The 16,383-nt window shown below is 43.6% G+C and overlaps 1 protein-coding gene across 1 annotated transcript in view; it reads right to left on the bottom strand.

The window, feature by feature from the left end:
* Positions 1-504: 504 nt before the first annotated feature.
* The window catches only part of LOC128405968 (proteasome subunit beta type-7-like), a 37,625-nt gene continuing 21,746 nt past the window's right edge, over positions 505-16,383 (bottom strand). The window contains exons 7-8 of the mRNA XM_053373025.1: positions 13,061-13,212; positions 505-734 (exon numbers count right to left, since the gene is read on the bottom strand). Of these exons, the coding sequence (XP_053229000.1) occupies positions 623-734; positions 13,061-13,212 (264 nt within the window). The 3' untranslated portion in view covers positions 505-622. The remainder of the gene's footprint in view (positions 735-13,060; positions 13,213-16,383) is intronic.

Raw genomic sequence — 16,383 nt, 5'->3', positions numbered from 1 at the left:
TAAATGATCTGTAACCCCCTGCCTCTGCCATACCTGCTTAAGGTACGTGAAAGTGTTCAGCAAAAAATGCTGTGACCACACTTTATTTATTCCTCTTGAGTTATGAAAAATATGGGAAATGATTAAATATAAAAGCAATATAAAAGGCTATTGCATACAAAACCAAGAAATCTGCTAAGCACCTTAAAGACCAACAAATTTACATCACAAGTTTTCATGACCTAAAACTTGCTTCAGCAGATTTATTGAATGAAGCAGGCTTTTAGTCCACACAATCTTAGGCTATTGCTTGTTGGTCACCAGACAGCTTCAGCATAAATACACCATTAGCACACAGGGGATAAGATCTGTTAACTTTTGCATCTAAGAATGACTGCTGCTCTACTTGTGAAGTGGCTGGGGTCACATAATAGGCTGGATGTACAACTGGGCTGACCTACTGAAGCAAATAATCATTTTAGAAAATTATTTTTTCCTGCCCCAGTTATTACACAAGTCAACCGGTCAATTCATATTGGTTTTTATTAAATCTGCATACAGAACATTAATGCCAGCATACAGATGCAGAATTCAGGTATGAAAATTCTCAATCCTCTTCCACTGCCCAGAAGTTCCCAGTAAGTCAAGATGTATCCATTGTTTGCACTGTCTCATCTGCCACTTCAAGATCCAAGGGTGTAACTTTCGTATAGAGCACACCTGTAGTTCCCCTCTCACAGCTGTATCGCCCTTGCCTGTTTGAGGGTGGAGGGGGAGAATAGAGAAGCAATTATAGAGAGTAATGTGTGTCTGCCAGAAATCCCACTAACAAGGGGGGCAGATGGAGATTGAGATATATACTTAGATCTAGTTGCTGTACTGAGTAAAGTTGCCCTTTTCCCAAATAGAACACAGCAAGTTAATCACCCACTTCTGACTACCACACAGAGGAAACAAACCACAAGGCCCTGAGTTACAAGTCACAACAAGCCAGACTCCAGCTTATTTCCTCTGCTGCAGGGCAGTTAGACATGGGCCAAGAGGGAGGCATCTGTACACATAGATTAAAATAGAACTGTTTAATGCTGCATGTGAATACATTCTAAGACAAAGTTATTGGAAAGGAAGACTCCATTTTGGAGCAGAAAGTCAAGTTAGAGCTTCGACCCCTGCCAAGAGCACCTCATTCTGTATTTGTAACCCATATCCCTCTTGCACTATGGCTTTTGAAGAACCTCTCCTGGACAGAGAGAATGTCAGTGCCGCCAGTTAGCCCAGTTGGAGGCTATGAGTGGAAACCCCAGGTGACCTTTCTGGGAGTTTTGGATTGCATTAGGACAGTGACCCAGAAAGCTGATTACAATAAGCCTTTTCTTTTTACAGAAGGTTACAAGTGTTACGAAAAAGGAGCAATGCAGCAGCGTGCTCCAGGTGGCTGGAATGCCAAACAGGATGTTGACGTTTTGGGACTGTACTGTGGGAACAAAGGGACAGTCTATTCAGTGTACTGAGCACCGGATGTTAGCTCAGAGTGTCACATGACCCTGTACTGGAAGTACATGGGAGGAGTTTTTCTCTCTCTGCTGTTGGTGATGAGAGAGTGCAGTCACGTTTTCTCTGTACTGCTGGAAGGACAGAAATAAAGGCATGTAAATACATTTCTGTCTGTCTCTCTCCCCTCCCTGGTAGGGGAGGAGTGGTGTGTTCTTCTCACGTTGAGAAGGATCGCCGATTGAGATCTCGCCTGATCTTGCCGGGAGTTGCAGACAGGGAGGTCAACAAGGATTCAAGCCGGGCACCTGGAGGGTGGCCAATTCCTCTGACTTTTGGCTTGATTCAACAACTGGTAGCAATAGCCGATGGTTCTCTGATCCATGGGAATCAGCATGAGAGGTGAGAGGTCGATGGATCGTTGCCATCCTCTGCACCTAAGAAGATAAGGTGACGTCTGCGTGCAGCCAGACGCTGAACAGACAGCAGGACACCGAAAGGGGGTGTTTTCCAGGCTACGGAGCCCCAAAGGTATGCTGAATTTTCGGGCTAAAAGTGTGAACGCAGATTGATTTATTCTCTGGCTCACGAGAGCTGCGTTTGGAAAAACAGCTCTGAGAGCAGAGGCTTGCATACCAGGAATTCTTGTGGTTGATAAGATTTCCTGTCCGCAGAAAAGGTATGCACAGTTGCTAGGCAACGACCGTCAGTAAGTGGAAAGTTACTGAATGGCTCAGAGCGTGAGAAGTCAAAGTTTGTTTTGGCTATCTACGCAGCTGTGAAACAGCGTGCAGATTGCCTGCCAGAGAAGGCAGAAAAACAGCCCAATATAGACTTTTGGATTTTACTGGCTTGAAAGTGAGAGCAGACACTTGGATTCAGAATGGATGCCAAGAAGGGGGGAGGTTTACCCTATCCACCTCCCCTGACTAATGACAATTATTCATCTTGGTCTATAAAGATGAAGGCCCTGCTGCAGAATCAGAGGATCTTTGACGTGATTGAGAACCCCATCCCTGCAGCACCAACACGAGGTTGGGAATCACAGAATCTGAAAGCCAGGACGGCTATAATTCTGTGTGTCTCAGATTGCCAATTGGTGCATATTCAGAATTTAGAGTATGCACGAGAGATTTGGGAGACACTGCGTAGAACACATCAGAGGGATGCTGGTTCTTCAGCGCTGCTGTATTTTGAGAAGCTGACCAATCTGAGGCTTGCGCCTGATGGAGATGTTCAAGCGCACCTGACGGAGATGAAGTATCTGCGCCAACAGATGGTGGAACGCAATTTCCGTCTGCAGGAGGAAGTGTTTTGCTTCATGATGATAAACAGCCTAAATCGGACTTACAAAATGGTTGCCAGTCAGCTTGGTTCTCTACCGGCTCAAGATTTGACCGCGGAGAGGGTGTCTGCCGTTGTTTTGAATGAACACGACCGCCTTGCTGCACTGGAAGTAAAGGACAGGGGGAGGGAGGAACGGAGTTCTAACTCCCCCACCGATGTTGCTACTGGAGATAATGCTGTAGCTTTGAACATTGTCCGATGTTACAATTGTGGACAGGCTGGGCATCTTCAGCGGAACTGTAAGAAGCCATGCCAGCCAAAAGGAGCTAAGGGCCGCTCAGCAAAGCCTGAGGCATCAGGCAAAAGTCATACCAAGCCTATGGTGAAACCTGCAAAGGCCTTGATGGCGAAAGGAACCACGCCAGATGTTAGGAACTCGTTTGTAATCGACGCGGGGAGCACCGTTCATATGTCCCCACACAGAGGACTATTTTCAACGTTTAAGAAGCAAAGCTTCGCTGTGAGACAGGCCAACGGTCAGGAGCTGGAAGCGACCGGGATAGGGACTGTGTATCTTAAGAGTCTGAACTTGACTATAAACAATGTTTACTTGGTTCCTGAATTGAAGTTCAATCTGCTGAGTGTTTCGCAGATTGCAAAGAAAGGACTGAAACTGTCCTATGATGCTGAGAGCTGCAAGATCTTCAAAGATGGAGAGTTGTATCTTTCTGCCAAAGAGAAAGATGGACTGTATTTGTTGACTTATGCGCAAAGTGATTACATGGAATGTAATTCATCTGTGTCTAACTTGATTTCTCTCGCAGGTGTGACCAAAACGAGCGCCGGGAAGATGGCCAGGGTCGACAGAGCATTTCAGCGGGTGTATGCTGATGTGATTGGTCCTCTAGAACCATCTAGAGGCAATGCAAGATTTTATCTTGTGTGTGTGGATCATTTCTCTAACTTTGTCTGGATTTATGTGTTAAAGAGGCCACAGGAAGCCGTGGAAAGGTTTCAGGAGTTTTGTGACAAGGTTAAAAATATGCATGATGCTAACATTGATTGTCTGTTCACAGATGAGAAGAAAATTTTTCTTTTACAGGATTTTCAGGAGTTCCTGCAGAAGAAAGGGATAAGACACAAGGTTGCTGTTTCAGCGGAAGCGTGGAACAGGGGTGTCTGTGTACGGGTGAACAAAGAATTGCAAAAGGGGATGAAAGCGCAATTGCTTAGTTCACATCTGCCACATGAGTTCTGGGCCGAGTCGCTAATGTCGTTTTGTTATACGTGGTTGAGAAAGGTTTCAAAAGAGTTGGGAAGTTCTCCTTTTGAGAAACTGTTCCATAGAAAACCTTCTGTTGCCCATTTTAAGGTTTTTGGGTCTCATGTGAGGACAGAAGCTCCAGGTGGAGTAAAGAATGCCAGAGGCATTTTTGTGGGATATGAAAAGGGTCTCTACAGAGTAATTTTGTCTGAATCTGGTCAGGTGATTCTCACAAAATTTCTAGAGAGTGCTCCTGAACAGGAGAGAGTGATAGTACACACATTTCCGACTGAGGATGATTCAGATGATGATGATTTTACAGATTACAGTGGTACTGAGAGCGACAGTGATAGCTCGGAGAGCTCAGTTGTCACAGTCATTGAGAGAAAATCTCACACAATGGATAGACCTTCACAAGTGAAGGATGAACCACTGTTTACTATTGGAACTGGTTCTCCAAAGAGTCCTGAGACTGAACCAGTGAGCAGAGAGGATCAGCACCTCATACGAAGGTCTGAGAGAGTTACAAAGGGTCAACCACCCAAGAGGTACTCAAAAGAGTTTGCTAACTTAGCTGTTGCATGTGTTGCTGTTGTACACAACCGAGGACAGGTTGGAGCTGTGTCTAAGTCAGAGACAAAGACACAACAGAGAGTTGCTAGCCAAGGTAATGCAGATGCACTCATTCCTTGGAAGCCAAACAACCAGAGAGGTACACTGGGGAAACCAGTGGCGGGGAGTTCCAAGGGTGGAACTGTAACAACAGGGGAATGTTATGTGTATAACAACTGTTTGTTTTCTTCTCTGGATCACGCTTTGCTTGCCGCAACACGCATTGATTCTTTTGGGGGAGGATGTTACGAAAAAGGAGCAATGCAGCAGCGTGCTCCAGGTGGCTGGAATGCCAAACAGGATGTTGACGTTTTGGGACTGTACCGTGGGAACAAAGGGACAGTCTATTCAGTGTACTGAGCACCGGATGTTAGCTCAGAGTGTCACATGACCCTGTACTGGAAGTACATGGGAGGAGTTTTTCTCTCTCTGCTGTTGGTGATGAGAGAGTGCAGTCACGTTTTCTCTGTACTGCTGGAAGGACAGAAATAAAGGCATGTAAATACATTTCTGTCTGTCTCTCTCCCCTCCCTGGTAGGGGAGCAGTGGTGTGTTCTTCTCACGTTGAGAAGGATCGCCGATTGAGATCTTGCCTGATCTTGCCGGGAGTCGCAGACAGGGAGGTCAACAAGGATTCAAGCCGGGCCCCTGGAGGGTGGCCAATTCCTTTGACTTTTGGCTTGATTCAACAACAAGCACAGGGAAAGTGGCTCCTGCAAAGACAGGATCCTTTTTCAAGGTCGGTAAGTAGTATGTTCCCAAATGGATGCTCGGGCTTCCGGTCAAGATGGCGGCAGGCTAGGCAGTCAGCTCCAGAGCTCCACAAATTTTAACTGAGTTTTAATTGATTTTATCTCGTTTTATCTCATTTTAACTTGCTTTAGACCAAGTATTTTATTTTTCTTAATCACAACTGTTTCTTTTAACTTGGAGCTTGAGAGCAGAAGAATGTTGAGCTGTGAGCAGAGAAAGTGCCGGATGAGTCAGCGTTTTGCAGATAAGGAATAATAGACGACACCATTAATCTTGAAAGCCTGTGACTCCCACGGCAAAGGAGCTCAACAAATTGGTTTTAATTACTTGCCTAGAGCAGCAGCAGCCTTGACGCTGCCCTGTCCGCCCGTCACTCGCTCGCCAGGTCTCTCCACAGTCTCACGACCATCTGAGGCTGAAAGAAAGCGGCGAGAGTGGAAAGCTGCGAGGCTTCGGGTTGCTGTAATTACACTCCGAGAGGTGAAGAAGAAGTTTTCGGCAGAGAGGGGTGAAGAGAGAGGAGACGGAAGTTTAAATCCATCAAGCAGAAGCCTGGAAGTTCACAAAGCGGTGAGACCTTCTGTTCCAAGTAAAGCCTGCCTGCACTTTTCCCGGAGACCGAATAGGGGAGGGATGGGGGACTGGATAAAGATTCAAATTGAGAGCCCTTCCCTCGAACAATTGATCGTGAAGAGGGCTGAGCTGAGATGATCTACTTGAGCCCTCAACAGGGGTAAATCTTTATCGGAATTTGACTCTTATTATAGCTCTTCAACGAACTGCGGAGAAATCCCTGGAGTTAAATACTCAGCTGTATAGCTAAATCATTGACTGTGGTAGGAAGTCCCCTTCTTCTCTCCTGTATTATTTACATTATCTAGCTCATATCTACTGTAGCTATGGGCAAGAGGAAACGCCTCAGAGAAGCAGAGGAATTACTGCTTCTCCCTAGCCCTAAGCTACAAGCGAAAGAAAGAACAGACCAATCAAATTTTCAAGCAGCAGTTACTACATACAATAGATTTCTTCCACTAAGTGACTTGGATGTAGCTAATAACATTCCCAAGTCCCAAAATACCACCTTACACACTTGTAATCTAATGAGCACTCCCATCAAGGGCGGGCCCGATGTGGATGGGAAAAAGATCCGGGATAAAGAAAACCAGCTGGGAAATGAGTCCTCCCATTTACAACTAGTCATTAGGACACTGGACTGTATATTTAAAAAGATAGACGTTCTGACGTGCTCAATCTCCAAGCTAACGGAAAAAGTGATGGATATGGATGCCAAAATTGCCTTCAAAAATAACTACCAGAGGGGACCTCCAGTGATAGCCCCACCAAACTCTGGGGCAAAGGGGATGGGAAAATACAAACTAAATGATCTCATGTGTAAGCAAAATCTAACATTGCAACCTAAGAAGATATGCCTAACGATAAGGTCTGAGATATGGGACTGGTCAAGCTTGGAAGGAGCTAAAATTGCCCTAAGTAAAATCCTGAGAATAAGCACAGTTCATATTGATCTTCATGCTTTACTTCCGCTAACTCAATCAAATGGCTCTTACAAAGTTATTTTAGCCTTCCGTTCGCTGAGACTACCCTTATTAATAATAAGACAAAAATGGAAATTTATAAAAATAAAAATCATACCCACAAGGGTTTTTGCGGACAGCATAGTAAAACCACTACTTGTGGAAAAAGAGAAAGAGATATTAGATTCAGAAACAAGCTCTACAAAATCGTCAGACAAAGAGATGTTGCTTTCCCCACAGAGAACGGAGGAGATTGCCTGCAGTCCACAACCAGGAACGAACTTGGGTGGTTCCAGAATATCCATTGATGAAAGCGCCCTTATGAATTCATTTGACGAATTACAGTCACAAGAAAAAGAAAAAATAATAAATAAATTAGACAAATTAAGGGAGAAGATGTCTCAGGCCAAAAGCAAAATAGGAAACAAAGAAATTCAAACCAACAGGGCCATTGGAGGCTCAGTGGACCTTCTCAAATTTAGCCCACAGCCTCAAAATAGGTCCATAAAATCCAAGGCAACGATACAGACAATCGTCTCGCCACCCCTATTAGTTAATCTGGAACCAGCTCTTCCTGCACCTGCTGGAATGGTTATACCTGCTAAAGAACAGCAAAATGTAAACAAAATTTTGACACATTCCTCAATGCCTGACCTGGAGTCATCATTATCGGACGGAGAATCTCTAGCTGATGATTTAGAAGTTCAATCCGCTACCGATATGGACTGGACAGAAGACCCCTTGGGCCATATAAATAAGATGATATACCCACGGAAGGAAAATCCAATAACAGTTAAAACTTGTACTGACTTAATCTCTGCTCCCCTAGGTGATAAGCTCTCTGATAAAATAAGGGATTTCAGAGAGGAGACTAGACCAAACCAGGACACTACCCCTATAGGATCGGGCGAGCAGAGCATAATTACAAATAGCTCAAGAAGCACACCTGTGCCAAAAGGAGAGAAGTCATCTACTATTAGGCAAAGGAAAATTACTGACTTCTTTAAATTTGACAACCCACCAAGATCAGCGTTCCCCCCTTCTCCATTGTGACTACCCAAACCTCAGTCAAATCCTCTCCCGTTCTCCCTTTTAAGCTGGAACATAGCAGGCTGGAAAGGGAAAAAATCTGACCCGGACCTTGTAAAACTAATAAACTCACACCAAGTAATTCTCTTGCAGGAAACATGGGAAGAGGGGAGAGTAGATATTAATGGTTTTGATGTTACATCATTACCGGCATGCCCGTCTACTAAAGGAGGCCGGCCTAGTGGAGGACTAGTTATAGCAATTTCCTTGAAAATACAGGCAAAACTCACGCTTGTAAACGCTTCCACCTTTGCAATTACAGCCCTGATTACGGGGGAAAATTTTGAACTTGTTATAACAAATGTTTATCTTCCTCCTGGAGGCAACATTGCAGACTTATACAATAAATGGGGAATCTTGGAGGAACATCTTACTCTTTGTCACTCCAAATACCCCAATATACCCAATGTTATAGCAGGGGATTTCAATGCTCGCATTGCAACAAACTGGGAGTCCTTAATCAAAGCCAAATGGTGGATAACCCCAGAATTCATTAATGACCTCTCCCTCCATAATCAAAGACTCTCCAAAGACAAAAGGGTAAATGAAGCAGGAACCCTTCTTTACCAATTGGTACTACGTCTAAACTTAGTGATTCTAAACGGGAACTGCCCGCCTGACGTACCGGGTGAGTTTACACACATAAGCTCCTCTGCAAACAGTGTCCTGGATTATATGTTAGTATCTCATGACATATTCCCCAAATTTTCCCACTTTAAAGTTGAAAATATTCAACTGAGCGACCACCTACCGCTGGTCGCCACAATGACTATAGACTGGACCCCAGATGGAGATAGACACCCAACACATTTGATTACGAACTCAGCATTGCAAATCAAAAGTATAAAATGGTCCGAACTACAGGCCCAAAAATACTCAGCATATTTCCAACAACGACTAAAACAAGCATACTCAGGCTTAATCGAGGATTATTATGATTATGATCAAACTCTAAGACTATTCTCGAACCTGTCGGAAGACCTAACGTCTTTTTTCTCTGTCCCGACGCATAAAATAAATCGAACACAAAGGAAGATAGGTGCACTGTGGTTCAATAGTGCTTGTAAACAGGCTAGACAACTTCTTGGTAACATATACAAAGAGTATAAAGCCTCCGGGGCAACGGTCCTGCCAAAAGAATATTTCCAAGCAAAATCGGCCTACAAGCAAATCCAAAAGGGAGCCAGACAGGAATGGCAAGTGAATCAATGGCGGGCAATCATAGAAGCCTCATCATCACGGAACTCCAGACAATTTTGGCTCCTGGTAAATAAAAGAACTAAAAGATACCCTTTAACTATTATTCCTGCCCCGGTTTGGGAATCTTACTTAAAAAACTACTTTGCCACAACTGACTGTATTGTTAACACAAGAGATGAATCTCAAGATCAGCTTCCCCTCTGGCCCCCCACCGATCCAGAAGACATCCATGACTTGATCGTTAAACTTAAAACAGGGAAAGCGCCTGGACCAGACCTGATCCCGGCTGAAGCTATAAAATACCACGCGGACTGGTGGGCCAAAGCCCTGGCAACCATCTTCGATGCCGTTAACAACTCTGGAATGATCCCGGAAGTATGGAAGGACGCTGTTATCGTTCCAATCCACAAAAAGGGCTCACCAGATGACCCGGGGAATTACAGAAATATCAGTCTGCTCTCAATAGTGGGGAAACTGTATGCCCGCTTCCTGTTGAACAGACTTATTCAATGGGCCGAAGAGAAAAAATTAATTGGGCCCGAACAAGCTGGATTCTGCCCAAAACAGTCAACAATAAATCATATTCTAATTTTACAGCATCTTGCCTGGAAATATTCCACCCCAAAGGGTGGCCAACTCTGTGTGGCATTCATTGACCTAAAGGCAGCATTCGATAGTATCTCCAGGAGCATCCTCTGGGAAAAACTCACCCGCTGGGGCATCGACAGAAGGCTTCTCTGGCTAATAATCAAACTCCATGAGAACTCAGCGGCTAGAGTGAGACTCACCCCGGAGGGCGATCTCACCAATTCAATTCCCATTAACAGAGGTGTCCGACAGGGTTGTATATTGGCTCCATTCCTGTTTAATTTGTTCATAAGCGACATGAGGACTCCCCTAATAGAGGCTCAAGAAAGGATTCATGCACCCCGCCTAGCACTTTATCGCTGCCCTTTGTTACTATATGCGGATGACGCAGTCATCCTTTCTTTTTCTAGAGTAGGTCTTATGAGGGCCTTAAAATTTTTTGGATCATATTGTAACGCAAATTCCCTTACAATTAATTATGAGAAATCTAAAATTCTAATTTTCTCAAAGAGCCGGAAACTCCATAATTGGAGAATTGATGGGAGAGTCATCGAACAAGTCTATAGATTCCAATACTTGGGAGTTTGGTTACAACATAACCTTAGATGGAAGGCCCATGTAGCCTATGTTACAAATAGAGCCAAAGCTATCTCCTTGGCGATCTTGCGATTTTTCTTCACCGATGGGGCCCTTCATATCCCATCGGCTTTGAAAGTCTTCAAGGCCAAGGTGATCCCGACAATTGCTTATGCCATCTCAATTTGGGGGACTTTTGTCAACTTATCCCACCTAGAGGTTATTCAAAATCAGTTTTTAAGAGGGATATTGAAACTGCCCAACTGTGTAAGTAATACAGCGCTACGCATGGAACTTAATATTGTATCCCTGGAAAACGCTCTGTGGAAGCACATACTTTGTCACTGGTTATCTCTATGGCACAATCTCCCAAACTTGTACTTGATACAATGCATGTGGAGAGATGATTTCCAGAGCCCATGGGTTAAAAATATACAACTGAAGATTACGGCAATGGGAATCTCCCCATCCAAATTACTAGAGCAGGATATAGTTCCAGCTAAAAGAACAGTAACCTGTAGACTAGAGGAGATGGACTTGCAGCAGAAAATGGTCTTGGGCAATGGTACCTGCTCACCTCTAAACCTTGGTTTATTACCCCTCTTAAGGCTCCCAAACTATTTGAATTCCTTAACTTCTTCGGCTCATAGATATGCCTTTGTAAAGGCAAGATTCAACACCTTCCCATCGAACGTGCTGAGAAATAGATTCTCCAATGGACAGATATCGCTCTTATGTGATTGTAATTGTGGGGCACCGGAATCGTTGCATCACATAATTTTTGATTGTGCATTTCACTCATCGGCCAGGAGCAAGTTTCTTGCTCAATATCTAAAGGGAATTGCCGATGATACGAATGAAGCCAAACTGAGATACCTATTAAATGATGATGACCCCCTAAGATCACTCATGGTTGCCAGATTCTTGATCAGCGTTCTATCCCTAAAGAAGAGAAACGGACTCCTGTGCGGCTCGGATAATCCCTCTAAACTATGATCTATGTTTTAGGATGTAATTAGGTGATATCACCATTGATGTCTTCTACTAATTTATGAGTAGAGGACGATGTTTATGTTACAAATTTATTGTAATGTATGATGCTGGTCTTTTGTTTTTGATTTGCTTTGGTTCTTATCTGTTTTTGTAAGTTTTGGCGGTTTTAAATTTGGAGGTTTAAGTACATTATGTTGGTATGGGAAACTGTCGTGTGATGGGCCAATGGCCGTAATAAAGTTCAATACAATATATGTTCCCAAATGGTCCTTTCTAGTCTTTGAAAGAAGTAAATAGCTGCTGCCATGCAAAATGATGCAGTTCTTGTTATTGCCCACAACCTAGTGAAACTCCAAGAATAACCTGGTGCACGGAACAGAATGGAAAACTGCACAGCAAAGTGGCTATTCCCTTGCAAACAAAAATTGAAAGTTCTTACTCTTCCCTACTTTGAAACAGCCATGTCCTTGGCAAAGACACAGCAGATGTACAGGGAATACTGGTCTCCCTAAAGGGTCACAATCCCAGCTACTGCCTTTTCACACCATACTATTTGCGCTGGACAATTGCACTTTAAGAACATAAGAACAGCCTCCTGGATCAGGCCAATTGCCCACCCAGTCTAGCATCCTCTTCTCACAGTGGCCAACCAGATACATGGAGGAAGCCCATAAGCAGAACATGAGCAAAACTGCACTCTGCCCACCTGCCATTACCAGCAACTTGTATTCCAAAGCATACTGCTTCTGACAGTGAAGGTAGAACACAGGCATCTTGGTTAGTAGCCCCTGGTAGCCTTAACCTCTCTTAAAATAATCACTGCCTCCTGTGGGAGCATGTTCCATAGTTTAACTATGTGCTGCATGAAGTACTTTATATATCCTGATTCTTCCAACATTCAGCTTCATTGCATGTCTATGAGTTCTGTTGTTGTTGAGGGAGAAAACCTCCCTAGCCACTTTATGTCATGCATAATTTTATAAACATCAGGTCACCTCTTGCTTGCCTTTCCTGTGAACTTAAAAGTCTCAAAGATATCAACCTGTTACTCCACCTTGATCATTTTGGTTGCACGTTTCTCAACTTTCTACTCTCTTGGCTTCCTGCTATCTAACCATTTCTGATGTGCAGGAGGGCCTCTCTTCATATTCCATAACTGCTAAGTTTATCCAGGAGTCTTTGTGCATGTCTCTCGAAAATACCCTTCGTTCCTATTATAGAATCATAGAGTTGGAATAGACCACAAGGGCCATCGAGTCCAACCCCCTGCCAAGCAGGAAACACCACCAGAGCACTCCTGACATATGGCTGTCAAGCCTCTGCTTAAAGACCTCCAAAGAAGGAGACTCCACCACACTCCTTGGCAGCAAATTCCACTGTCAAACAGCTCTTACTGTCAGGAAGTTCTTCCTAATGTTTATTAAAATGAACTCACTCCACTTTTGGAACTAGCAGACATTCTCTTAGGCTGACAACTACTTCAGGCAGAACAATTCTTGTTGCATTTATTTTTCAAGAGTGCGTTTTAATTATCTAAGCTAGAACAGTGTGCAGCCTCAACAATTGGGATATGATTACCTGTAACATTTCAATTACAAGTGTTTGCACTCTGAAGGCATAATCTGCCTGTTCCTGGTACCTGAAGGTTTAACTCTCTCGTCTGTGGAAACAATTTAAACAGGGACACGCTCACCTTTCCGCTTTTTTGTTGGGCATATCGTAGGGACGGAGAAAGTCCAGCTTGTTCTTACTGAGGATGCAAATATCAATGTTACTGCCAGAGCCCAGATCGTTGTATATGCCAGCTGCTATGGCGTCTCTCACAAGCTGTTTGGCTTCTTCCTCCTAGGAAAAAAATTCAAAGTGGGTATCAGACATTTGCCCCCCTTCCCATATTTCCAAGCAATTGCACAATGCCAGCCATCAGCCTCCATTGGAGTAATCATCTCCTGAAGCAAAACTTCCATAGAAACCAAATGCAGGACAGGATCTGTTTGCAAGGCCCAAGATCCTTTTGGTAGAACCTGTGCAACTGGAAATATTGCTCAATTCAAATAAGCAATGAAGTGTATCCATAAATGCTGTAACTATTCCAAGGAAGAGAACATCCAAACCAAAATCCACTTGGAAAAGCAAGCAGGGGAAGGAGGGAATTTTGATCTAAGGGATGAGTAATTTGTGGTCCTTCAGATATTTTTGGATGTGTTCAACAGCTGCTGGGAATTGCAGTCCAGCATCATTATCCATATATGGTGCTTTCTGCAGAGGCCCCCAAGAGTCTCACAGCTCAGTTGTGACACAGGCAGAGAGGTCTGCATTCTGCTTGCCTCATTTGCTTCCACTGAACAAAATGACTGTTCAGAACACACTCAACCTAAGCTTTGTCCTGGTTCAGAATTAAAAGCAGAAACCACCCCCCTGTGAAAGATAGGCTTTCGTGATTTTTGTCATCAAATACGAGTCCTTGGACAAGCCTCAGACATGTTCATGTGACCCTATCTCAGCGACATTCCTCAATTTAGAAAGAAAAAAGATGTACTGAAATAAGCAAACATAATACTTGATACTACCAGAAAAACAGAGGCATTCTTCCTCAGACTGAAAATACAGCTGCTTGCCTGGTCTGTGCCAAATTCAACACTATTTTAGCATGCTTTCAAAGCCATTTTACACGTTTAAACTGACAAAACCAAACTCCACTTTACCAAATCAAGTACCACCTACCACCATCAGGCCCATGTAACATTTTTAACATCCATTTTATTAAATCCTATTAATTAAAGAAACAGTTGCATAAGAGTGGAATATTGTTCTTGCTCAAGAATGGCACTGTGAAACTGCTCAGGAAAAACTGGCCCTGCATACATGCCACATATGCTAATTTCTACCACCGAATGAAGTTCTTAAAGCTGCAAAACAGAGGTGTATATTGAATGTGCTGACAGTCGCAGTCTTAACGATGGTAGCACAAATGACGCAGGGCAATAATTAATCTAAAAAAGTACCCTAAAAGTTGTGAGTATATAAAAGGAGCACTTCCTCCTTTATGGTTACAAAGCCCAAGCTAACTGGGAATATTCTTCTCTGGGGCCCACGGCTGCTCCTTAAATGAGATTACAGTAAGAGTGATGGACAGCTGTGACAAGCAGCCCTTTATGGAGCGCTCAGCTTGCCTCCATTGCTACATCACACAATGGGTCCCAAGGCTCCAATGTGCTCCTCCATTTACCGCCACATGACAAATGGGCAGCACTTGTAAAAGGCACAAAGAGGTCTGGACCAGCCATGTAATGGTCACCACAGATGTGCCAAACTGCTGGAGGGGGGCACAGCAGACCCCCAAGTTCATTAAACTGACCAGTAATGGATCTCTCAAAATGTATCTGAGGAATTGAACAGTAAAGGCTAAAATAAATAACTCAGCATGAAGGCTCATCCGAAATGGTGTTTGATAAATTATTTATAACTGAGGACATTGTCTGCATTTAATTTTGGAGCTACTGGTAGCATCTTTAAAAGATGATTTATGTGTTGTAATGCCATTAAACTCTATATTGGCCCACTGCTGGCTGTAAAGTCTGCTGAGATTTAGAGAATGAGTTTTAAACTGTCACTGCAACATCATAGTAGAGAGAGGACGGTATTAAATCTTTACTTTAAACCCGTTATCAGGAGAGTTGCATTTTGTAGATGCTCCAAAACTGATAGATTACCTCCTTCTCCGACAGCAGGGGCAAGAGTCCCAAAGTCAGGTCAGTTTCTCCCCTTCCCCATCCCCAGCACACAACATTTCCACATTTGTTTTACAAGTAAGTGCCTTGGTCACTTCACTGATTTGCAGATGGAAGAGTATAGAGCACCCAATTTGTGGTGCCAGTTCTCCACTCCATCCAATGCTTTTCACACAAGTTCCTAAGTCATTAAGAAACACAAGTTTTGTAACTGGAGAACACTGCTGTCTGCTATCACAAAGGCAGAAGACCAGGGGCAGAGGAAATCAATGTGAGGTCACCCCACATACACCAAGTCTCCAGTTGCTAAAATTAAAGAGACAATTTCCTACAGCAGGGGCCCTTTAGATGTTGGACTAAAGCTTTCATCATCCATAACTACTGCCCCATGCTGGCTGGGGCTGGTGGAAGTCCAACAATATCTGGAGGGCCACAAGTTTCCCTTCCTCCCCCACCCTACAACACACGGAATCATCTAGCATCCATGGAAAGGAGGTGGTCCAAGGTGCATTTATTTACCCAGGAATCCAAGTGAGCTTGGTGGGACTTACTTCCAAATCAACATTCATAGGATAGCACTGAAAACTTATTTTGCGCACAGTACCTCAGCTGTATTAATTTAAAAGCAGTGATGGGTATAAAAAAAAATCTCACTACAAGATATACACTCTCATATTAATTTAGTGAGTTACATAATGAAAGGTCAAACTTGTTCATTAACTGATTCATTGAAGGACCCATAAAAAATAATGCAGCACAGAAGCTTATGCTGCCATACAAATAATTTTCAAAATGGGCACCACTTTAGCCAAGCTGACTAGATTTACTCCTGTACTGACCTTCACCCAATTAAGCAATTTCTTCCTTGCATCCAGAAATAGCTGGATGAAGTGACCCTAACCCGGCCTCCAGCATACAATGCTACAGCAAGCTGTGTACATTTGTGAAGCATTTTACCTCACTGGTGATATTCCTAATGCAGTAGCCAGGCTGTTCTAGTTACCATTCAGCAGCAAGGAGTAAAAGCATTAGGAACACAAAAGATTCACAACTTCCCAGTTCCACACGGGGAACTGAAAGGTGGTAGCTTTCCAAGTTACAGACCAAATGCCATGTGAATGTTTGCTTCAATGAGGCAGGAAATCAAACAGGTGACGTAACCACACAGTAATCTTCCAGATCTCAAGGCAAGAGAAATTATGAGGTCATGGGTCCCCCACTCTGTTTGAGAATTTAAACATCTAGGAGTGTGGGGGGGGTGTTGTCTAGGTTGCCTATATAACTA

The sequence above is a fragment of the Podarcis raffonei genome, chromosome W (assembly GCF_027172205.1).
Source record: "Podarcis raffonei isolate rPodRaf1 chromosome W, rPodRaf1.pri, whole genome shotgun sequence".
NCBI lineage: Eukaryota > Metazoa > Chordata > Lepidosauria > Squamata > Lacertidae > Podarcis > Podarcis raffonei.
This window is presented reverse-complemented; position numbering and strand designations above follow the sequence as displayed.